This window comes from Dama dama, chromosome X (genome assembly GCF_033118175.1).
Source record: "Dama dama isolate Ldn47 chromosome X, ASM3311817v1, whole genome shotgun sequence".
NCBI lineage: Eukaryota > Metazoa > Chordata > Mammalia > Artiodactyla > Cervidae > Dama > Dama dama.
This window is the reverse complement of record NC_083714.1, coordinates 117,422,997-117,448,940: the sequence shown is the minus strand read 5'-3', so window position 1 is coordinate 117,448,940 and position 25,944 is coordinate 117,422,997. Positions and strand designations below refer to the sequence as shown.

General features: G+C 38.9%; 1 protein-coding gene across 1 annotated transcript; it reads left to right on the top strand.

The window, feature by feature from the left end:
• The first annotated feature begins 1,459 nt into the window (after positions 1-1,459).
• Positions 1,460-3,827, top strand: LOC133052845 (melanoma-associated antigen B16-like). The gene is made up of 3 exons (XM_061137677.1): positions 1,460-1,496; positions 1,727-2,010; positions 2,790-3,827. The coding sequence occupies exons 1-3, from the start codon at positions 1,460-1,462 to the stop codon at positions 3,825-3,827; spliced, it is 1,359 nt and encodes a 452-aa protein (XP_060993660.1).
• The last annotated feature ends 22,117 nt before the right edge of the window (positions 3,828-25,944 follow it).

Below are 25,944 nucleotides of genomic sequence, written 5' to 3'. Positions count from 1 at the left end.
TATTGGCCAAAAAAGTACTAATCTGATCAGGCTTCTGCTTCCAACTATTGATGACTGTTATGCTGAATGTTCAGTGAACAGGTTTCCTTGTACTCATTTGTGTACTATAGTATAAGAATTTCCATGAGAAATCATTTATTATAAATGTGGGTGTGTGCTAAGTCATGTCCAACTCTTTGCAACCCCTTGGACTGTAGCCCACTAGGCTGTCCATGGGATTCTCCAGGCAAGAATACTGGAGTGGGTTGCCATTTCCGCCTCCAAGGGATCTTCCCAACCCAGGGATTGAACCTGCATATCCTGTGTCTCGTTCATTGTAGGTAGATTCCTTACCTGTTGAGCTGTCAGTATCGTACCTTTAATTTTGAATATTCAGATGAGATTCTGTTTTTAAGCAAAATATAAATTGCAAAGGAGGACGATCAGAAAGATAATTGTAATCAATAGAAACTGAAACTCTCCTAGACAACTAGATCAGATTAGATTTAGAGGCCAAATATACCATATAATCAGGGCTTCCCTGGTGGCTCAGACGGTAAAGCATCTGCCTACAATACGGGAGACTTGGGTTTGATCCCTGGGTGGGGAAGATCCCTTGGAGAAGGAAATGGCAACCCACTCCAGTATACTTGCCTGGAAAATCTCATGGACCGAGGAGCCTAGTATGCTACAATCTATGGAGTCACAAAGAGTCAGACACGACTGAGTAACTAACACTTACACTTACTTATACCATATAATCAGGGCTTCCCTAGTAGCACAGACAGTAAAGCATCTGCCTGCAATGCAGGAGACCTGGGTTTGATCCCTGGGTCAGGAAGATCCCTTGGAGAAGGAAATGGCAACCCACTGCAGTGATCTTGCCTGGAGAATTCCATGCACAGTAGAGCCTGGTGGGCCACAATCCATGAGGTCTCAAAGAGTCGGGCATGACTGAGCAACTAACACACACACACACACACACATACCATATAATTAGAGAAAAACTAGTCAGCATGTTACGTAAACTTTTTTTAATCACACACAAAAAAACCTGAAATTACTCCACATATTATAGCAAACAGGCTCTCTCTGATACAAAAACAAGATATATAAGGAGACCCCCCCAAAAGAGTATTTTAGCCAAGTCCACTCCATTGTTCCAGAGTTCACTGGAAAACATAAGCAGAGCAATAGCAAAATAAATGAGAAGTAAGAAAAATGCAAAAAGAAAGATAATATTTATCATCTGCATATGATTTCTGATATGCAATGTCCAGTAACCTCAAAAAATCAGGGACTTTCCAAATCATTCATTTCAGTCCCTTCCTAAGAAAGTAAACTTTGTAGAACAGAATGTGTATGGGAGGCTAAGTCAGCCTGGTGAAGAGAAGGAAGACTGTGATTTGTCTCCGACAGCCCACCCCCTGACCTGGTCCCTACCTGCCTCATGCTCCAACTTCCCCATTTCCCATTGAAGATGGAACATGACTCATTCCAAGCACTGCAGGATTGTGGTAAGTGAACTCATCAAGATTTTGCTGGCATTTCTCAGGAGGTCTTAAGTCATGAAAAAAAAAAAAGCCAAAAAAGAGAATCCCATGAATGGGAACACAGGAGAACAACAACAGAGAATAAAGTGGGATCACACGCAAACGGGCTAGTGGCTGCTTTTCACCCTAAAAGCTCCAGGCAAGGCTGTCTGGCTGAGACACGCCCTCAGTTACTCTAAAGGGTTCTCGCGTAGGACGACCTTGGTATGAGGGTCAAGATGTCAGTTCAACAGAGGGAGGCATCCGGGGCTTGGCAGAACCCAATGTGAGGACTGCATACAAGACCCGCAGCCACCTCCGCTCAGAAACTGAGCGCCGCGTGAGTGCCCACCCCTGCTGGTTGCCCCGGGTGACCTCAGGGCAGGGGTCACCGGAAGTCACGCCCCCTGACTTCCGCCTGCGGAAAGGGAGGCTGCGAGCGCTTCGATCTGAGGTGCGGACTCCAGTTAGCAGCCGGAGGAGCCCCAGGTGCCGTTCGGTATCAGGTAAGCCTCTAAGTGAGGACTTAGGGGACCCCCCCCGTCCCAGAAAGGAGGGCACCCACCTAATGAGACCTTCATCCCAACCCCAGGAAACACGGGCAAGTTCAGACTGAGCTACCACCACTTCCTGTTTAGCGGTCTGATTAAGATGGCGGATTTTCTGCGTGGGCTCAGCGTCTCCACGAGTGTTGAGTGTTGAGGGGATCCACCCCCCACAGAATAGCAGCAACTAAATGAACCTCAGCCAGGCAATTAGCCCTGGGAGGCCCTGGACAGGGGCGGCCAGAAGTGCTGCTGATTTGCTTGGCTATTGGAGTCTGAGGGAGTGGAAGCCTTAATTTGGGGCAGGCAGTGTCATGTCGCCACACGAAGGCATCACAGGCCACGCAAGAATTCTGATGAAGACCCCAAGTGAGTTTTTAGGGATTCCTCTGACCCCAAGACAAAGGGCGTGCACAGTGTCTACTCCGTCTTGTCAGCACTCCATGTCTTGTCATGAAGTTCTCACTTCCATTTTGGAGTCTCACAGAAATGACGCCTTGATTGGAGGCCTCAAGTGGTAGATAGAGCGGGCACATTACCAACCAGAATTCAATTTGAGGAGCAGATGTGAGGATTGTTGGAGCCCTTGCCCTATTGTCAGCCCTGAGAGGCCCAGGGAATTAGGCAGGCAGCCCCCTTACCCCCTCCCAGCCCCCGTGTCTCGGGAAGTAAAAAAGCCACCACAGTTAAGTTTAGCAGCTGAGGCCACTCATATACGCCCTGTTTATCTTAGGTGGTGAATCTCATTGCCCATCCTCCTGTCTACCTACTGCCATCCACAAGAGTCGTCATGCCTCGGCATCAGAAGCGTCTGCACCACTCACGTGGTAAACACCGCAAGACCTTCTATAAGTCCTACGGTTGGGAGGTTGCACGGGTCTCCAGGACACTGAAGGAGACCAACACACCCTCCCAATTTCTAATGCCTGGTGATTTTCCTGGTACTCCTGAGAGTTATCAGAGTTTCTACTCATCTGTTGCCACCACTGCCACCTTTTTGATTCAGTCAGATGAGTTTTCCACTAGCCAAAATGTAGATTATAGTCTAAACACCTCACAGGTTATGTCATACCCCGTGAGTATGCCCATAGATCCTCTAAATGAAGAAGTGGCTTTGTTGGTGAATTTCTTGCTGCTCAAGTATCAAATGAAACAGCCAGTAACAAAAGCTGATATGATGAATGTTGCCATCTACAAGTGTGAAGTCCATTTCCCTGAGATCCTCCGGAGAGCCTCTGAGTGCATGGGAATGCTCTTTGGCCTTGATCTGAAGGAAGTGGATCCCTTCAACCACTGCTATGTCCTTTTCATTAAATTGGGCCTCACCTATGATGGCATGATGCATGGTGAAGCAGGTGTGCCCAAGACCGGCATCCTGATACTTATCCTGGGTGTGATCTTCATGAAGGGCAACTGTGCCACCGAAGATGAAGTCTGGGAGGTTCTGAATGTGACCAGGATGTGTTCTAGAAGGAAGTACTACTTCTTTGGGGAGCTCAAGCAACTCATCACCGAAGATTTCGTGAGGGAAGGATACCTAGAGTTCCGGCAGGTGGCCAGCGAAGGTCCTGTGCAGTCTGTGTTCCTGTGGGGCCCTAGAGCTCATGCTGAAACCACCAAGATGAAGATTCTGGAGTTTCTGGCCAAGGTTAATGGGACTGACCCAGGTTATTTCCCATTTAAGTATGAGGAGGCTTTGCAAGATGAAAACGCAAAAGCTCAGGCCAGAATTTCAGCCAATTGTGTCTGCTACTGCAAGTTCTTGTATTGAGACTAGCAGCTGCTTCCTCAACTAGGGGAGTCAGGGATAGTTTCTTCATGCATTGTTCAAAAAAGCAGTTAGTGTTTGTAGAATTTAGGTCTGAAGTGGGACTGAAAAGAAGATAGTATGTATGCCTATGTGTCACCATTTTGTATATGTAACTCAAGAATTTTTTCTGTGTTTTATTCACATGTTGTTTCTTTTAATATGTATTTAATTGCCTTCAAAATCTTCAAGTTTATGAATAATGTTGGTTATAGACTTAATCTTGCAATGAGATTTAATAGAATTTTATAAAACAGATTGTAAAACCATCTTTGTCATCTGGAACAATATAACATGGCATTACTATAGGCATTTACTGGAAATGTGAAGGAAATCAGTATTAAAATAGTTGAGTTCAAGAAACAGAGAACATGTAAAAGAATTTCAGTCCATGGCCCTCATATCTTTTATTAAATTAAATGAAAAATGCTTGAATTTGCTAATGTGCTTATGAACATATAAGAAGTAAAGTTCAATCAGTTAGATCCCATTCTCACTGTTTGTTTTTATTTCTTAACTTTTATTGAATATTTGCTCTTTGAAAATCACCATGTTAGTACTGGAGATTGTAGGATAAATAAGATCTAAAACTTGCTCTTTCTTGTGATGAAAACTCCGTCCAGTTCTTGAGGGAACGGATGTTCAGCACAGAGAATGGAAAATAGCGCCGCACCTGAGGCTGGACCACGGATCTGTGCGTCTCTGAATTGGGGCCTAATTGCACATGCTTTGTGATGAATCTTGGATTTTTTTTTTTTTACTAATTGGAGCGGGGACGAATCATAGATTTCTGATTTTATGTAAAATTCTGCTCAGCGCATTAAAGCCCTTTCTTTTCAAAAAATAAAAATAAAACTTGCTCTTATAATTTTTACTTCTAGGATTGACAGTCCAATAATAATAATGGTGGAATGTGTAATAATATCTAACAGGCGAGCAAAAGGAGTTAGCAGGAGTGTGTGGTATTCCATGTGAAGCTGTCAAGTGTAAATGCTCTGGGGCAAGGAAATTTAGGGTTTGGGGAAGATGGGATTCATTCTAGGAGAGTTCATTTTAAGTTAAAATTAGATATATAGCAAGATGGATTGATAGAGTGGTAATCAGTGATCAGACCTTCAGATGCTGTGTCTCAGAGTTGATACTCAAAAGGCAGGAGTGGAAAACTGTTCCTTGCAGTTACTTTGGGGTCATGGTTTAGAAAGAGAAATCTTTACTGGGGTAGGAATGGAAGTTTTTTTGTAATCTTGTCTCTGTGCCAGTTAACATAATTCACAAAGTAAGTCTTACGCATATTGTCTTTAAGGGGTTTTTAAGAGATAACAGTGAAACTTTCTCTAGGTGAGAAACCACTGGGTTGGCAAATGTTGCCCTGGACTGGGAGAGCCAGAGGCTACTCTGTTTAAGGGAAATGTAAATAGATTATTTTCAGTGTAAGTTTGCATAGTCTGAGAAATGCTTATGTTTTGATAGATGTGAAATTAATGAAAATAAGGGTGATTTGAATGGGGAAAAAAAAATAAGGAGATCCACCCTCTGTCTCTTGATTCATTTCTGTTCTCACTACTTCCTAATGCCTCTTGGGAGAAAAAGGACCTGGAATCCAAAGCACTAAAAGCACATATAAAGAAGAAAGGTGAAAATGATAATGAAATACAACTTGGAGATTGTCTAAAGGGCATCATTTACCTGTGGAGATTGTCTAAAGGGCATCATTTACCTAGAATCTTGCTATCATTAACCCTGGGGTTCCTTGAGAGCTGACTTTGCCCAGGGGATAGTATTTCCATCTTTTGTGTGTAGGGGTTCAGAATATATCACGCCAGAATATGCCACTTTGGAATATTGATTATTTTGAATTAAAGGTACTTGAGAAACTGTGCAGGAGGGATACTGTGACCCTCCTTTGTCCCCCTGAAAGTAGGAGATAAGTCTCCACTGTGAAAGGTACTCTCCCTGTACGAGGAAGGTAGAAGGCATTTTTATAAGAAGAGAAAAGGAATTGAAAGCCAAGGAGATGATGTAAAGAAATCTTGTTACTCCTTCACCATTTACTGCCTCTAGCCCAAACCCTTCTGCCTTGTCAGTTCTTTACAAATTTATTGTTTGTGTAAAAGTTACCAAAGTTTCCTGATTTGATCACTTCTTTGAGTCTCATGTCTTTGTGGGGCTCCTGTAACTACATAGATAATGTAATTATATTTGTTTTCTCCCTATTAATCTGTCTTTTTATTACAAGGGATTCTCAGCCAAGAACCTAGAAGGGTAGACGGAAGATTATTTTTATTCCCCTACATGTGCATTATAGCACCCTTCCCCTGGGTCTACTGTAGTGTGCCCTCATGTCCAAATTGGAGCCTCAACCTGCTTACCAGCTCTTCTCTGTATCCTTCTCTGTAGCCTGCACCTTCTCCCAGTGCAACAGCCCAGGATCACCTGCCCTTCCTTTGACTTAAAAGTATTCCAATCCCCTGGCAGTCCCATTCCTCACCATGGAATCCCTGTTAGCAATATACTATTCCATGTGTAAGGTCATTTTGACAGGAAATTTAGACCTGATCATCACCACTGGGCATCTTCATCACATTCTCAAAATGATTTCCAGATAATCTGGTGAGTAAAAACTGATTTGGGGGCTCTCCTGGTGGCTCAATGTCAAAAAATCTGCCTGCCAACGCAGGAGACACAAGGTTGGATTCCTGTGTCAGGAAGATCCCCTGGAGAGGGAAATGGCAACCCACTCCAGTATTCTTGGCTGGGGAGTCCCATGGAAAGAGAAGCCTGATGGGCTACAGTTCATGGGGTTGCAAAGGGCCGGACATGACTTAGCGACTAAATAAACAATGTCTAATTTGGCTAAGAATCCACTAGTTTTGGTACTATTATCTCCAAGAGATGAGATTTTGGTACTTTCAGTAGAATTTTAATGGTTTCTCTTATTTGAGAATAGGGGGAAAAACCTATTTCTTTGGTGAGAGTTAATTTTAAGTTAAATTTGGATATAAGACAAAATGGGGCTAAGGGAGTGAGAGGGTTATAAGGCTATTGGACATATAAATTGATAAATGAGCTTACCTTGGTGGTTGAAAACCAAAACCTCTCCTATAAGTGACAAATGGGGAAAGACTTTGAAATAAGTAAGCAAACATCTATAGTAACTAAATTTCTGTAAACTCTGGACTCCTCCCGGGAGGTAGAATATGGTTCCTTAGTATTACATTTGGATGATAGATATATACGTATATTATGTATTTCTATTACATAGAAAGAAGATGGATAGATAATGTAGAGAGCGAGAGAAAATCTTGGTTTTCAATATGTATAACTGCATCTGTGCAGTTGTCCAGGTATTTTCAGTCACATAGCAAATTGTAGAGAATCACAAGTTAAAGTTTTGTCAGTGCACCAGTAGGAAGGAGAAAATTCTCAGTATACTATGATCATAGTGGTTATTGAAAAAAACAGTGTAGAACAATACTTTTGAGTGAAGTATAGCAAGCCCTTCCTGCAGAGATTTACAAAGTCTTTTTGAAACATGTATGTGACCCTTTACTGGAAAACGCCTGTTACATAGAAAGATCTCATATAATTGGAGAACTGCAATGGACATTTGGCTTCCCCAGAAACTCCATCAACAAATGAAGAGGATCATTGACATAAATTCTAGTAGTTGCTCTCTACTACTGCTACTGGGCACCTACTATGTAACAGCGTATGAAATAGACTACAAGTGCTCATCCACAACTTGACTTCCTTCCTGGCTTCATGGGAAGGCTACATTGCCCAGTTTTCTTGTTCTTAGAAAGGATCATGTGACTAGCCCCTCTAGCTGAGATATGAGCAAAAGCAATGTTTGTCACTTACAGGGCAAAACATTTGAGAACCAGTATGCCACTAAAATGATTTCTCTTCCATCCACTAGCAAACATGGGGACCTTATGTTAAGATGTGGAGGTACAAGATGGAGGCAGCCTAAATCTCTGGGTTACCTGGTAGCAAAAATTCCTTACCAAACCAATCAGGTATTATGTGCACAAGAAATAGACTCATTATATTAAGACATTCAGATTTCAACTGTTGTCTGTTCCATCAGCTAGCAGAAATTTTATCTGATTCGTGTACAACTACTATTTCTGTTGTTAGACTTATTTAAATATTTTCATAATAGGGCTAGTCATGTATTCTTGGTGCAAAAATTTAAATATAGACAAATCATAATCTCCATCTTTATAATATTCCTTCATAATGCAGCCACATTCTTAGAGGTAGCTACAATTAATAATCTAGTATATTATTTCAAAGCTAGTTCTAAGCTTTCTAATATATAAATGTATTATAAAAATATGTTAACTATTTTAAAACATAATGGATAGTGATACACATACTATTCTGCTATATATCTTTTCCATTTAACATGAATACAGGATTTCTCCATGACAACACATATAGATTGTCTTAACTTTTATAACTGTCCCCATAGCATGTATTGAGGAGGGCATGGCAACCCAATCCAGTATTCTTGCCTGGAGAATTCCATGGACAGAGGAGCCTGGTGGGCTACAATCCATAGGGTCGCACAGAGTCGGACACGACTGAGCAACTAAACACAAGCACCATAGCATGTATTGGCATATTTAACCATCTCCCCAGACAGACATATTTCTTTCCCATTTGTTGCTGTGACTTACAGAACTGAAATATTTCAAACATGACTTCTTGTGCTAAAGTCTACTGTTCTGATAGCAAGGCGGAAATTGGGTTACAGTGGATAGTGTGTGGAGATTGCAAATTTTTATAAATATTGCAGAAATTTCTTCCTCCAAATAATCTAGCAATTCATAGTCCACCAAATTAATGCATGTGATTATCATAAACATTATACTTAAATAACTTTATAAGTCAAAAGTGCTTAATTTGAAAAACAAAGATTGGATCAAAATAACCAGTTGACAGGGGATAGGGACAGTCAGGACATTTACACTTAGTGAAGGATAAGGATTCAGGGAAAGAGCAATGTCAAGGGTCCATGAAAGAGACAACATATAGATCCAAGTCCAGAGAGCCCAGAGCAGGCCGATAGTCAAAGTTCTCAATACAGGTGTAGACTGGAGAAAGAACCAGAAGGAGAGGAAGTTGTGAATCTGGGTGGAGAGTCCAGGACAACTCACGTGAATAGACTGGAAAAAATCTCTGAATCACCACTAGCGGCTGGAAATTGTACGACTGAGTGGGGAGTTCTACTGATGAAAGTATCAGAATTATCTACCATCCGGTGGAATTCCCCCACCTTCTGTTATGTCAAACATAGCTTTCTTTCCTGCATCATCTAACAGTGTTACTGGTAGATTCTGGGAAAGCTACCTGTGTTGACTGCTCTGGTGATCCACTGAACCTTTGCCAGTGTATCAAGCTGAGATCTGTCTTGATTCCTGCTGGCAATAGGTATTTTGTTTTCTGTGTACAGTGGACCCTCTCCACTGAGGTTGGGGCTACATAAATGTTAATGAGTGATGACAGACAATTGAGATAGGCCAGAAGTACCAGTGAGCAGTGGAAGGCACCGTGCAACTGCAAGGAGGAGGAAATTTGCAGGGAGACATCCTAGTACTCGTTTCCTCAGTTTCTCTTCAGATAAAGCACAGGTGTGGACATGTCTCCTGAAATAATCTAGATGGTGTCCCTAACACAGACTGCTTCTTATTTTTCTGAGTTTGTGGCACACCAGAGAGTGGGTATCTTCTGAAGTGGTCACATTACCAACAGGTGCTGACTGCCTAGGGGACAGGGTTAACCTGAAGTTTAGAGATTTGCAGATTGGATTCAGAGCCTGTGGAAATTGTACTCTTCTATTTTGACTGACTGTGGGTGATGGGAATGTGAAGAGTCTCATACAAGAAGCATCATACATACTGTTGTAAGCATTCCCAACTCCAAGACAGCGTTTGAGCCTACAGCCATAATAGACTGTTCAAATAACTATATATATCACTTGTAATGGGAGAATTTTTTTAGTTAATTTCTAATGTTCATTTTAGATAGCAGATAATTTTAATATTTATCTGCAACATGATTTAAGTTGCTAATTTCCATTTTTAAGAAGAAAATCTTAAAAATCATGGTAGACTCAGAGTGAACTATTATTAGTTGATAGACTTGGAAAAACCATAACCAGCCCTGAGAACTTAAGGAAGCCACCCAGTCTAATTATGTCTAATGGCACAATGGCATGAAGACATGAAACACATCTGTTCCATCAAGTTTAGTATTTCATGCAGTGATAGAGGTGGATGAGAAAAAGGGAAACGATTCATGAGAAGGAGAAAAAAATTTAGAGCCTCAATTTCTCTTTGACAATGAAAGACGCTTTTAACTACTGGGCTTCTGTGTAAATTTTGATTTAAAGAGAAAAAAAATTATAATTGCTCAGTGTTTAGAAAAACAGTATCAGAAAACCACTGAACGATATAATCGCTATTTTTTTAGGGGGCAGCATTTTGTATTTCCATTACTGGCATATACTTCCTGAAATACTTTTTCATTTATAATAACTATTTTTTGATGTGTCTCTATATTCTAGAGGATTGAATGAGTTGGTAAGAATGACATTCTGTGACTTCGGCACTATCATTTCATGGTGTTGGTTCACAGGAGCAAACTGTGCCAAACATTTCAGTTGGCAATTTCCAATTAAGCTATTTTTAATAGAATTTGAAATAAATTGATGTTTTATATCATATTTATTTTTATTTAATTTTGAAAAAAATTTATTGTAGTTGGTTTACAATGTTGTATTAATGTCTTCTGTATATCAAAGTGACTCAGTTTTAAATATATATTCTTTTCCATTATGGGTTGTCACAAGATATTGAATATAGTTCCTTGTTCTATACAGTAGAACCTTGTTGTTTATCCATCCTATATATAATAGTTGGCCTCTGCTAATCCCAAACTCCCAGTCCTTTCTTCCCTTAACCCCCCTACCCTGACTCCTTGGCAATCAGCAGTCTGTTCTCTAGGTCTGCGAGCCTGTTTTGTAGACATGTTGATTTGTGTCATATTTTAGTTCTATGTATAAGTGAAATCCGGAGAAGGCAATGGCACCCCACTCCAGTACTCTTGCCTGGAAAACCCTGTGGACGGAGCAGCCTGGTGGGCTGCAGTCCATGACGTCGCTAAGAGTTGGACACGACTGAGCAACTTTACTTTCACTTTTCACTTTCATGCACTGGAGAAGGAACTGGCAACCCACTTCAGTGTTCTTGCCTGGAAAATCCCAGGGATGGGGGAGCCTGGTGGGCTGCTGTCTAAGGGTCGGACATGACAGAAGCGACTTAGCAGCAGCAGCATAAGTGAAATCATATGGTATTTATCTTTCTCTTTCTGACTGACTTTACTTAGTATGATAATCTCTAGGTCCATCCATGTCGCTGCCAATAGAATTATTTCAGTTTTTGATGGATGAGTAAAATCCTATTATATGTATATACCACATCTTCTTTATCTGTTCATCTGTCAGTGGACATTTAGGTTGCTTTCATGTCTTGGCTATTGTAAATAATGCTGCTATGAATGTATGGGTGCATGTATCTTTTCAAATTGGAGTTTTGTCTCTGTATATGCCCAGCAGTGGGGTTGCTAGATCATATAGTAACTGTTCTTAGTTTTTTGAGGATTATCCATAATGTTCTCCATAGTGGTTGTACCAATTTACATTCCTATCAACAGTGAAGGAGGGTTCCCTTTTCTCCACATCCTCTCCAGCATTTATTGTCTGTAGATTTTTTGATGATCGGAGGAGGCAATGGCACCCCACTCCAGTACTCTTGCCTGGGAAATCCCATGGACGGAGGAGCCTGGTAGGCTGCGGTTCATGGGGTTGCTAAGAGTCGGACATGACTGAGCAACTTCACTTTGACTTTTCACTTTCATGCATTGGAGAAAGAACTGGCAACCCACTCCAGTGTTCTTGCCTGGAGAATCCCAGGGATGGGGGAGCCTGGTGGGCTGCCGTCTATGGGGTTGCACAGAGTCAGACACAACTGAAGCGACTTAGCAGCAGCAGCAGCAGCAGATTTTTTGATGATAGCCATTCTGACTGGTATGAGATAAAACCTCATTGTAGTTTTGATCTGCATGTCTCTATCTGTATGTCTTCTTTGGAGAAATGTCTATCTATTAAATTTATTTAAAAATTTTAATTTTTCCTTCAAAGAAACTCACCCTATATTTGTGAAAAATAAAAGCCATATCTGTCTAATTTCATCTATAAAGTCTAAACATTATTTCTAGTAAAAAGGTAAATGGGAAAAGAAAGCATGTTTCCATTTAAATATGCTTTAATTTTATTTTAATATCACAGTTGATGTTTAAACATTAGCATTATATTACTTTTTAAATGATAAAAATTAAATATTAAGAAATACAAATGTGTAGATAGCAATAAAGAAGTTATAATATATAACTTAACTGTAATAATACTTAACAGTCTTCTCTAGTCACCCATAAATTTGAACAGAATACTTCTAACTCTTCTGAAGAGTTATCTTGAAGTCAAAGCTCTCTGCAATGTAATTGCAGCTTTAGGCCAGTTACCCTAAGGACATGAAGTCTTTAAATGGGATTGAATTTAAAGAATTATCCTAGGAAATGCTGCTGAAAAAAATTTCTAGTAAAGTTTACATGTTTTATTCTAATTAAAATGTAAAAACTCAGGATAAGAAAATACATCTTAATATTTGCTAGCAAAAAATCAGATGGTTGCTTTCTTCTCTTAAACAGATGTTTGCATATGTCAAAACTCATCAAAGTTTCTTTCACTCGTCTAAACTTTTCATCTAGAAGTGGCAACATATAAGTACTTGTAGTGAACTTGGGCTTATGAAAAAAATCTAAAACCCTACTTAAAAATCTAAAACCCTTCCCCTTCTTGGCGAGATATATGGGCAAACTTTTATATATGGAGACATAAGCATGAACATCAGTATTGGATTTGGGTTACAGATATCAAGATCCTAGTTTCAAAGATGAAAAATATAAACTAGAAGGATATACAAATGAATTAAAATGTATTTCAAGAGTTAAACATAATTAGCAATCACTATATTACTTTTAAAATGTCACTAATTGACCGTGACTGAAATGTAGACACAGCAAACAGTATATTGAGATGAATCACAAGATCTAAGCTTAAGTGTTAGAGAGTAAATCAGAAGAGTTAGAACATGAATTAGAGTATTCTAAAATAACACTAACCTCAGAGTCTCCAAGACCCCATAAAAGCCAGTCAGATATCAGAGTGACTCAGACACCATCCCTTGCTTTAAAGAAATATGTAATTAAGAAAAAGAGCAATGACAAGTAGACAGACTATTGTATTACTAAGTAAAAAATGACGAAGTATTCAAGCAGAAGCCCAGAGGAGGAAGTGGCATTTGAGATGGGCAATGGAGAATGCTAAAATTTTGAATATCTTGTGTTTGGGGCAAGGCAGAAGATACATTCTTTTTTTTTTTTTTCATTTATGTTTACTAGTTGGAGGCTAATTACTTTACAATATTGTAGTGGTTTTTGCCATACATTGACATGAATCAGCCATGGATTTACATGTGTTCCCCATCCCGATCCCCCCTTCCACCTCCCTCCCCATCCCATCCCTCTGGGTCTTCCCAGCGCACCAGCCCTGAGCACTTGTCTCATGCGTCCAACCTGGGCTGGTGATCTGTTTCACCCTTGATAGTATACTTGTTTCAGTGCTGTTCTCTCAGAACATCCCATTCTTTCAGAATGGAAACGTGGTATAAGGTGAGAGGTAAGCATAGTGTTTGTTCAGGAAAGAAGTACCATTTGGGTCATGCATAGGAAAAGAGGAGACAAGAAGTCAGTGATGAAACTAAGGGATGCAGTGGTCCACAAGGGAAGCCCAAGAACACTGGAGTGGGTAGCCTATCCCTTCTCCAGCGGATCTTCCCGACCCAGGAATTGAACCGAGGTCTCCTGCATTGCAGACGGATTCTTTACCAACTGAGCTATCAGGGAAGCCCTGTAAATAGTGCTGCAGTGAACATTAGGGTACATGTATCTTTTCAAATTATGGTTTTCTCCAAATATATGCCTAATTAGGAATCAGATTGCTAGATCATATGGTAGCTCTATTTTTAGTTTTTTAAGTAACCTCCATAATGTTCTCCATAGTGGCTGTACCAATTTATATTCCTACCAACAGTGTGAGAAGGTTCCCTTTTCTCCATACTTTCTCCAGCATTTATTGTTTGTAGACATTTTGATGATGGTCGTTCTGCCCAGTGTGACATGATACGTCACTGTAGTTTTGATTTGCATGTTTCTAATAATTAGTGATGTTGAATATGTTTTTATATGCTTTTTGGTCATCTGTCTACTTCTTGACAGAAATGTCTATTTAGATCTGCTCATTTTTTTATTGGGTTGTTTTCTTTCTTGATATGGAGCTACATGAACTATTTCTATATTTTGGAGATTAATCCCTTATTGGTCATTTCATTTGCAAATATGTTCTCCCATTCTGTGGGCTCTCTTTTCATGTTGTTTATGGTTTCCTTTGCTGTGTAAAAATGTTTATGTTTAATTAGGTCCAATTTTTAAATTTTTTTAAAATTTTCATTACTGTAGAAGGTGGATCCAGAAAGACACTGGTGTAATTTATGTCAAATAATGTTCTGCCTCTTTTCCTCTAATAATTTTATAATTTCCAGCCTTATGTTTAGGTCTTTAATCCATTTTTAGTTTATTTTTGTATATGGTATTAAAGAATGTTATAATTTCATTCTTTTTACACATACCTATCCAGTTTTTCCAGCACTGCTGATTGAAGAGATTCTCTTTTCTCTATTGTCAAAGGCTTTAGCATAGTCAGTGAAGCAGAAGTAGATGTTTTTCTGGAATTTTCTTGCTTTTTCTATGATCCAGCTCATGTTGGCAATTTGATCTCTGGTTCCTTTGCCTTTTCTAAATCCAGCTTGTGCATCTGGAAGTTCTCGGTTCACGTACTATTGAAGCCTAGCTTGAAGGATTTTGAGCATTACCTTGCTAGCATGTGAAATATGTGCAATCGTGAAGTAGTTTGAATATTCTTTGGCATTGCTTTTCTTTGGTATTGGAATGAAAACTGACTTCTCCAGTGGCCATTGCTAAGTTTTTCAAATGTTGTCGCATATTGAGAGCACACTTTAACAGCATTGTCTTTTAGGATTTGAAATAGTTCAGCTGGAATTCCATCACTTCCACTAGCTTTGTTCGTACTAATGCTCTCAAAGTCCCACTTGGCTTCACACCACAGGATGTCTGGCTCTAAGTGAGTGATCACACCATCGTGGTTATCCGGGTCATTAAGATCTTTTTTGTATAGGTCCTCTGTGTATGCTTGCCGCCTCTTCTTGTTATCTTTTGCTTCTATTAGGTCCATACCGTTTCTGTCTTTTATTTTGCCCATCTTTGCATGAAATGTTTCCTTGGTATCTCTAATTTCCTTGAAGAGATCTCTATTCTTTCCCATTCTGTTGTTTTCCTCTATTTTTTGCATTCGTCACTGAGGAAGGCTTTCTTATTTCTCCTTGCTACTCTTTAGAACTCTGCATTCAAATGGGTATATCTTTCCTTTTCTCCTTTGCCTTTCACTTCTCTTCTCATCTCAGGTATTTGTAAGGCCTCCTCAGACAACCACTTTGCCTTTTTGCCTTTCTTTTTCTTGGGGATGATCTTGATCACTGCCTCCTTTACAATGTCACAAACCTCCGTCTGTAGTTCTTCAGGCACCCTGTCTATCAGATCTAATCCCTTGAATCTATTTGTCACTTCCACTGTATAATCATAAGGCAGTCATACCTGAATTGCCTAGTAGTTTTCCCTACTTTTTGCAAACATTTGTTTAGCAAATATTTATTTTTCCATCTCCATGTGAATTGCCTGACTCCCTTTTGAAAGGACCCCTACTTCTCCTTCCATCAGATGGCACATAAAGCCTCAATTGCCTAACTTGTGTTGGTCTCATTTTTCTGATGGGGTCCCTATATATATGTGATTAAATTTTACTTTCTCCTGTTAATCTGTCTCATGTCAGTTTAATTCTTAAACTAGCCAAAATAGCTAATGGACTTCCCTGGTGGCTCAGATGGCAAAGAATCTGCCTGCAATTCAGGAGACCCAAGTTTGATCCTTGGGTCAGGAAAGTCCCCTGGCGAAGGGCATGGCAACCCACTGCAGTATTCTTGCTGGGAGAATTTCATAGACAGAGGAGCCTGGCCGGCTACAGTCCATGTTTGCAAAGAGTTGGACATGACTGGGCAACTAACACAAACAACCAAAATAACCTAGAAAAGGTAGAGGGACATTTGTTCCTCCCCTAATACTTTTTCAGGCAGTTCTCTTGGGAGGGATCCAAACAGTATCACATTGCTTCCTTCTGCATTTCCCATATCTAAAGAATACTCGGACAACCTGGACTTATCATTAGTGAAATGTTGACTCTCCAAGTAACCCTTTTTCTCTCTGTTTATTATATCCTTTCAGACCCTGATAACTCAGTTGGTAAAGAATCCACCTGCAATGCAGGAGACCCTGGTTCGATTCCTGGGTCGGGAAGATCCACTGGAGAAGGGATAGGCTACCCACTCCAGTATTCTTGGGCTTCCCTCGTGGCTCAGCTGCTAAAGAATCCACCTGCAATGTGGGAGACCTGGGTTTGATCCCTGAGTTGGGAAGATCCCCTGGAGAAGGGAACGGCTACCCACTCTAGTATTCTGGCTTGGAGAATTCCATGGACTGTATAGTCCATTGGATCACAAAGAGTCAGAGATGACTGATCGACTTTCACTTTCAGATCTTCTAGCTGTTGTTTCTAATATCGGGATTTATGACCCCCAGATTCTGGGGAATGTCATATGTAAAGTTCCCTAGATAGTTTATTAAAGCCCCTTCTCTCACTTGGCTTCATGAGAGATGGGCACAGACAACAGCACACAAATAACTCTCTAAACTAGTACCTTTGTATACCTTTGAATTATATGATACAATTGCTTGGTTCTTGACTTTTGAGCCCTTAAACAAAACTGAGTCAGAAAGCATCCCATTTCAATGCCTGGCTATGTTATTATTATATTATTATTCCTATCCCCCACACTGTCCACAGAGAAAGAGTTAAGATACAAGTATAATTATTGGTAAAATTTAATGTGGCTCATTTAATCTTAATAAATAATGCTCATAATGGTTTTAAATAGTAACAGAAGCTCTCATCTATTTGTTTTTTTCCAGACAGTTCAAGGTTCACAGAAAAATTAAGAGGAAGATACAAAGATTTCCCATAAATATTTTGCCATCTCATTTATTTAAAACATTTTAGTATTTATTGATGCAGTTCCTTGTTATTATTTACACATTCCAATGATTCAGACAAATATAGTCATAGTTCAGATAGAGTCCTTGATTCATTCTATTTGGTGATTATAGGCAGTGTGAATATTAGAAAATGGAGTCTGATAGTTGGTCTACTTTTACATCCTCCATTTTCCAGGACCCATGTTTATTGCCTTGTTAATCAAGGCTTATTGAACCATGCTACTAGTCCACTGGAGGTAGTTGGCCCTTTTGTTCTCACATTCATTTTGTCCCCTTGGCACTTCTCTGAATTTAATGCTGAGCTTTCTACTAATCACACACAACTATTGACTAATGGTCACACTACTGAAATAAAGGTATAAACATAATGTAACAATGTCAGATTACCCTATTTCTATTGTCTATGTGCCTTGAAATCTTGCAACATCAATGATAAATATTGAATGCTGAAATTTAAAGAAATAATTTATAATGTCTGGAAGAATTATAAACTTCTTTGTAAGTAATGATTACTTTTTGGTTCAATGAAATTAAAATTAGACACATTGAAAGAACACAATGCATACAGATTTAAGACTTCAACACCACCTTAATTTTAATAATATATAAAATAACTGAAAGACTAGTATCACAAACATTGATAGAATATTCTTTGCTTGAGCAAACTGTTTAAAAATGAACACATATTTCATTCAGAAAGTGTGGGGGCATCTTCAGATGGTACATAAAATTAAACATTGTTTTTTGTTGTTCAGTCGCTAAGTCATGTCCGAGTCTTTGTGACCCTATGAACTGCTACACGCTTCCCTGTCCTTCACTACCTCCTGGAGCGTGCTCAAACTCATGTCCATCAAGTCGATGATGCCATCCAACCATCTCATACTCTGTCACCCCCTCTCCTCCTGCCCTCAATCTTTCCCAGCATCAGGGTCTTTCCAATGAGTTATTACCAAATGTATCTAAAGCTCTGCTCCTCTAAAGAAAATAGCAAAGCAGCAGTATTGTTCATTCATAAGAACTACAACTATTCAGTTCAGTTCAGTTCAGTCACTCAGTCGTGTCCGACTCATTGCGACCCCATGAATCGCAGCACGCCAGGCCTCCCTGTCCATCACCAACTCCCAGAGTTTACTCAAACTCATGTCAATCGAGTCAATGATGCCATCCAGCCATCTCATCCTCTGTCGTCCCCCTCTCCTCCTGCCCCCAATCCCTCCTAGCATCAGGGTCTTTTCCTATGAGTCAACTCTTAGGTTGATGCAAATGTTATTTCAGTTTCAGACTGTGAATTTTAAATCATTATAACTAGGCTCAAACACGTCTTTATTAATCAAAACAGGAACCATTGCAACCAACACATTTTTGTCAATGAGAAGTAAGTTTGTTTATTCCTGTAGTGTAAAAATCTGTGCTTTGGGATTCGATGAACTCTTGGAAAGAATTTTCTGCCCCCTGCTAGTTGTGGAAGTGTTTTTCCTGCAGAAAGTTGTCAGATGCTTGAAGGAGTAGTAGTCAGTTGGCAAGAGGTCAGGTGAATATAGTGGATGAGACAAAACTTCATAGCCCAATTCATTCAACTTTTGAAGCATTGGTTGTATGACATGTGGTCGTGTGATGTTGTGGAGAAAAATTGGGCCCTTTCTGTTGACCACTGCTGGCTGCAGGTGTTGCAGTTTTTGGTGCATCCCATCAATTTGCTGAGCTTACTTCTCAGATGTAATGGTTTCGCTGAAATTCAGAAATCTGTGGAGGATCAGACGGGCAGAGGACCACCAAACAGTGACCATGATTGCTTTTTGGTGCAATTTTGGCTTTGGGAAGTACTTTGGAGCTGCCTCTTCATCCAGCCACTGAGTTGGTCTATGCTGGTTGTCATATAAAACCCACTTTTTGTTGCACATCACAATCTGATCAAGAAACAGTTCATTGTTGTTGCATAGAATAAGAGAAGATGACTCTTCAAAATGACAATTTTTCTTTTGATTACTGGTCAGCTCATGAGGCACCAACTTATTGAGCTTTTTCACCTCTTCAATTTGCTTTAAGGGTCAGATGACCATAGAATGGTAGACGCTGAGTTCTTCGGCAACTTCTCATGTTGTTGTAAGGGATCCACTTCCATGAGCCTCTCAGTTGGTCGTTGTCAACTTCTGATGGCCGGCCACTGTGTTTCTCACCTTCAAGGGTCTCATCTCCTTTGCAAAACTTCTTGAACCACCACTGCACTGTACGTTCATTAGCAGTTGTTGCTGTTGTGAGTTGTCTCTGCTTCTTTACAACCCATTTTGAAGTGCAGTAAGAAAATCACTTGAATTTGCTTTTTGTCTAACATCATTTCCCTAGTCCAAAGTAAATATAAACTAAACAGCAAGTAATGTTATTAGCAGAAAAACAAAGTGAGAAATGTACATTAAAGTGATGTGTAATATAACCACATTTATTTATGAATGTATTCCAATATCAAATGGCAAATTTCAGCAATGCAAAACTACAGTTACTTTTGCACTAACCCAATATTATTTCGTTAAAAATATTGAAGTAGCATAATGTAAATAATAATACTTTCTTTTCTTTTGGAACAGTAGTTCTTTGAAAAAACAGTTCAAAATGCCCAAAATGCCAGATTTTGCTAAGACTGTAGTCAAATGAAAGTACTTAGTCTTGTTAGAAATTCCACTCAATGTTACAAAATGGTCCATTGTTGCTTTCAGAAAAACTACAAGATTACAGGGTGACAAAATTTCCATTAGCAACCCAATGTAGTAACTGAAGCAAAGGGTCCCAAGAGGACATTATCATAGCCATGATCTATTGAAGAAGACTCTGTTACTAAGGTGTGAGAAAATGTTAATCAGTGAAAAATGTTAATTATAGTGTTAAAAGGCTTTATGCATATACACAAAAATGAGCTACTGGGAACAGAAGGATTAGGATGTAAGCAAGGACTGGCAAGCATTCCAAAGTCCCCTCATTCACATAAGAAGAGGTCTCTTTATTAAATAGAACATTTTTTTCTTTTGCACAGTTAAAACACCACGTTATGAATTTTCAAACACAGACTAGATCTTTGTTGTTTTTTCTTCTTGTTATTTTTAATGTGGCTTCCAACAACCATCTTTGTTAGGAATGGAAATTTCTCCAAACAGTAATTGACTGTCTGGCACCTTATGTTTTGGGGCAAGTCCACAGAAGTCTCAGGCCTAAGACATTTTGGTTGGTTTTCAGTTCTGCTGCCAGCTCGAACTCTGGTTTTATCACAGTTATCAGCTCATTCATCATCTGTGACTTTTCAGTGCTGGTACTTTGAGAATTGGTTTTCTTTGTTTACAAGAAAATGGTCTGCTTAAACTAACTGTAGGTCTATGAGTTACTCTTTTGACATAGGAACACAACGGTAAGTTGTTAAAAAGGAGATTGTTGTTGCTATCTAGTCACTCAGTCATGTCTGACTCTGAGACTCCATGGACTGTAGCCCGCCAGGCTCCTCTGTCTATGGAATTTTCCAAGCAAGAGTACTGAAGTGGGTAGCCATTCAGAAGGATCTTCCCAACCAAAGGATTGAACCCAGGTCTCCCACATTGCAGAGTCTTTACTGTCTGAGCTATCAGGAAGCCACCAGGGAAGCCCCCAAAAGGAGGTTATCAGATGATAAACCCTGAATTTCTAATTTAGGCCATCTTGGGTGAAGCCTCAGCATTGCATCTTAATAAGCATTCTCAAATAATTCTATGCCTGAAGTCCGTGGTGTATATTTTAAGTTACGTTGTGAAAATAGGTTCTGGCCCTGCACTAATTCTCACATCAGCACCTCCTAAGTTCTAGAGGCATAGTTCAATAACAGAAACTATTTCATTTACATGAAGATATATCATAGGTTTAATTTTTTAACCTGGACTCCACTGAATATACTGACAAATTTATTAAAAAGTTCCTCTATTTGTGTGCTCTAAATCTCCTTCAGTCATTTTACTCTAAAATGAGCAAGAGGTACAGCTGGTGTTGGCCACAGACCTGATTTGGGACTTTTTGCTTTATGACATAGGAACTATATTTGGTTTTTGGCCATGGAGAAATGTTCAGAAAGAACCAATATTAATATCATTGTGTAACATTTTAAAATGTCCAGTGAACAAAAATTCTGAACCATCTAATATTTTATTTTGTAATGCAGTCCATGGTATCTCCACTGGCATCTATCCAACACACCTGGGCTCTTTAATTAGTACATAGTTAAATGTATTTTAATGGCATGTATTTTGAAACTGTTATTATAAAATGTAACTGCGATAGTTCTGTTTGTGAACAAATTTTCCCTAATATATACTACATGGCCTATGTCAAAATAAAGTGACAATGAAGAAGAGAAAAGAGAGACGAAAGAAAGGTTGACTAAGATTTGTTCTGATTCTAGAGAAGAAGTCAGAGAGTTATTTGATCTTGGTTTCCAGATGGGAAATTCCAGATTTATCTCCTATTACTTGCACTTATTTTTCTGCAGAATCTGTGATGAATGAATCTTTGTGAGGGCAGTCACGTTTTAAGTGCATAAGAATGCTATCAGTAGCTTCAGTAAAGATAATAATTATACCAATTTTATATCCATTATCCCTTTTATATATAAATCCACATTTTAACCATCAACTTTTTTTTATAGCTAAACTTATTTGTAACTTTATTCTCTATTTCCTGCCATTTGTAGATATTCTTGACAATGATAAGCCATCATTTGACCATGACAGTGCCACCTTCCAAATTTGCCTGTCTGTATACAACATGTCAAATTTTACCCCAGTACCCCCTCATCAAAGATACTGTACTGTTGCCATACTTCACCAAATAAGATTGACTTATTTAATGTTTATTATCCTCATAGTATTTTTTTTGAAAGGAGGGACACCCAGAAGACAAATTATTTTTTGACATTTTTGATCATTTAACTGAGCTAAAATTCACCTCACCTACAGTTCACTATTTTAACTATTTTAAAGTACACAGTCCAGTGGCTTTGGGTACATTCAAGATATTGTGTAACCATCATCACCATCCAGTTCAAGAATATTTTCATCAGCCTGAAGAGACAACCGGCTCAGACAGTAAAGAATCTGCCTGCAATGCAGGAGACCTGGGTTTGATCCCTGGGACAGGAAGACTCCTAGAGAAGGAAATGGCAACCTGCTCCAGTATTCTTGCCTGGAAAATTCCACGGACAGAGGAACCTGGAGGGCTGCAGTCCATGGGATCGTGAAGAGTCGGACACAACTGAGTGATTCACACTTTCACTTTCACACTCAATAAATGGTCACTCACTGTTCTTCCCCTCCCCTCAGCTACTTGTGACCAGTAATCTGTATTCTACATCTGTGAATTTGCCACTTAGGGACATTTCATATAAGCAGAAATATAGATTATGTGTCATTTGGTGTTCTGGATTCTTTTACTTAGCACACTATTTGCAAAGTTGACCCATGCTATAACATGTATCCATACTTCTTTCCTTGTTATGATTGAATAATATTCCACTGTGGGAATATACCACATTTTGTTTATTCATTTACCAGTTGAGTTGTTTTTACTTTTTGGCTGTTATACATAATGCTGCTATGAACGTTTTTGTTTGAGCTTGTGTTCTCGATTTTCTTGGGTATATACCTAGGAGTGGAGTTTCTGAGTCATATGGGAATTCTCCAGTTAACTTTTTTGAGGAAATTCCAAAATTTGCCAAGCACTTAACCATTTTACATTCTCATCAGCAACGTATTAGTTTTGCAGTCTATCTGCATCCTCACCAACACCCATTATTTTCATTTTGTGTTTTTAATTATTGTAGCTACTCAGATGGGTGAGGAGTGGGATCTCATTGTGCTTTCTCCTCAATGACAAGTACTATTGAGCATTGTTTATGTGTTTTGGGGGGCAATTTGTTCATCTTCTTTGGAGAAATATCTCTTCAAGTCCTTTGTTCATGTTTAATTAGCATTTTTGTCTTTTAAAATAAAAAAATATTTTATTGGAGTATAGTTGATTTACAATGTTATGTTAGTTTCTGCTAACATAACATTCACATTGTACAGCAACATGAATCAGTTATACATATACATATACCCACTCTTTTTTTAGATTCTTTTCCCATATAGGTCATTACAGAGTATTGAGAAGAGTTTTATGTGCTATACAGTAGGTCCTTATTGGTTATCTATTTTATATATAGTACTGTGCATACATCGATCCCAGTCTCCCAATTTATCCCTCTCCTTGTCTTATCCCCTGGTAACCATAAGATTGCTTTCTACATCTGTAACTCTGTCTTTTTAAAAAATAAATAAAATTTAATTGACATTTCTGTCATTTTAAAATTTGAGGTATAACTAATATACAAAAAACTGCACATATTTAATGTATACAATTTTATGAGTTTGGATATATGCATACACTTGTGAAACCACCACCACAATCAAAGTAATAGACATACACATCACCTCTAAAAGTTTCCTTGTGTCTCTTTGAATTGTTTTTTATCATAAGAATATTTAACATGAAATCTACCATTTTAACAAAATGTTAAGTGCACAATACAGTACTGTTGACTATAGCACTATGCTATAAAGAGGATTTCTAGAACAAATTTAACTTAACTGAAATTTTATACAAATTGAAAAACAGCTCCCCATTTCCCTCTTAACAATTTTAGATACCTCACAGAAGTGGAACCAAGCAATATAGCAATATTTGTCTTTCTGTGACTGGATTTTGTTGAATTGGGAGTGTTTTTTTTTTTTTTTTAATATATCCTGGATGCTAGATCATTATAAAATATATGATTTTTCTTTAAGCAGCTTGAGCTTTTTTTTTTTTTTTTTTTTTTTTTTTAGTTCTACCAGTTTATTGCTACCAACCCGTTTCCCTCCACCCTCATGCACGCATGCTCAGTCGTGTAACCCCATGGACTACAGCCTGCCAGGCTCCTCTGTCCATGGACTTTTCCACGCAAGAATACTGGAGTGGGTTGCCATTTCCTTCTCCAAGTAGCTTGTGCTTTTAGTGTCATATCTAAGAATCAATTGTCAAATCCATTGGATTGTTAACTTTTTTTTCTAAGAATTTTATAATTTTAGCTATTACCTTATTTTATCTATTTTGAGTTAATTTTTATATGTGTAATGAAGGAAGAGTCCAGCTTCATTCTTTTCCGTTGGTTAAAAAGATTATTCTTTCCCCTTTGAATTGTCTTGTCACTCTTGTGGAAGATCAACCAGCCATAGATGTATGGCTTTATTTGTGGACTACTAATTCTATTCCATTGATCTACATGTTTACTGTTTGCGAATAATACATAGTTTTGAAATTGAGAAATATATGCCATCTAATATCATCTTCTTTTCAAGATTATTTTAGCTATTTGGGGTCCCTGGTAATTCCACATAAATTTTAAGACCAGCTTGTCCATTTCTGATAAAGAGGTAGTTGGATTTTTGGCACAGATTATATAGAATCTACAGATCAGTTTTGGAGCATATTACCATTTTAACAATATTAATCGATGAATATGAGATGTCTTTCTGTTCATTTAGTTCTTTCATTTTTTTCAACACAGTCTTGCATATTCATTGTAAATTTATTCTCAAGTATCTTGTGATTTTCTTATAAATGGAATAATTTTCTTCTGTTTCATTTCAGATGGTCAATTATTATAGAAATAAAATTTATTTTTGTATGTTGATCTTACATACTACAACTATGTTGAATTCATCTATCATCTTTGACAGTTTTTTGGTAAACTCTTTCAGTTCAGTTCACTCAGTCGTGTCCGACTCTTTGTGACCTCGTGAACTGCAGCACACCAAGCCTCCCTGTCCATCACCAACTCCCAGAGCTCACCAAACTCATGTCCATTGAGTTGGTGATGCCATCCAACCATCTCATCCTCTGTCATCCCCTTCTCCTCCTGCCCTTAATCTTTCCCAGCAACAGGGTCTTTTCCAGTGAGTCAGCTCTTCCTATCAGGTGGCCAAAGTATTGGAGTTTCAGTTTCAATATCAGTCCTACCAATGAACACCCAGGACTGATCTCCTTTAGGATGGACTGGTTGGATCTCCTTGCAGTCCAAGGGACTCTCAAGAATCTTCTCCAACACCACAGTTCAAAAGCATCAATTCTTCCGCACTCAGCTTTCTTTATAGTCCAACTCTCACATCCATACATGGCCACTGGAAAAACCATAGCCTTGACTAGACGGACCCTTGTTGCCAAAGTAACATCTCTGCTTTTTAATATGCTGTCTGGGTTGGTCATAACTTTCCTTCTAAGGAGCAAGCATCTTTTAATTTCATGGCTGCAGTCACCATCTGAAGTGATTTTGACGCCCTCCAAAATAAAGTCTGCCACTGTTTCCACTGTTTCCCCATCTATTTGCCATGAAGTGATGGGACCGGATGCCATGATCTTAGTTTTCTGAATGTTGAGCTTTAAGCCAACTTTTGCACTCTCCTCTTTCACATTCATCAAGAGGCTCTTTAGTTCTTCTTCACTTTCTGCCATAAGGGTGGTGTCATCTACATATCTGAGGTTATAGATATTTCTCCCAGCAATCTTGATTCCAGGTTGTGCTTCCTCCAGTCTAGCATTTCTCGTGATGTACTAAACTCTTTAGGATTTCTCTATATGAATTATGGTCTTCCCTGGTGACTCAGACGGTTAAGAATCTGCCTGCAATGAA

Excerpts from the sequence above, each read along its gene's own strand:
- LOC133052845 (XM_061137677.1), top strand. The coding sequence starts at position 1,460 with ATGGAACATGACTCATTCCAAGCACTGCAGGATTGTG. Across the intron at positions 1,497-1,726 it reads CCAAGCACTGCAGGATTGTG|GACGACCTTGGTATGAGGGT; the intron begins GTAAGTGAACTC and ends GTTCTCGCGTAG. Across the intron at positions 2,011-2,789 it reads GGAGCCCCAGGTGCCGTTCG|GTGGTGAATCTCATTGCCCA; the intron begins GTATCAGGTAAG and ends TGTTTATCTTAG.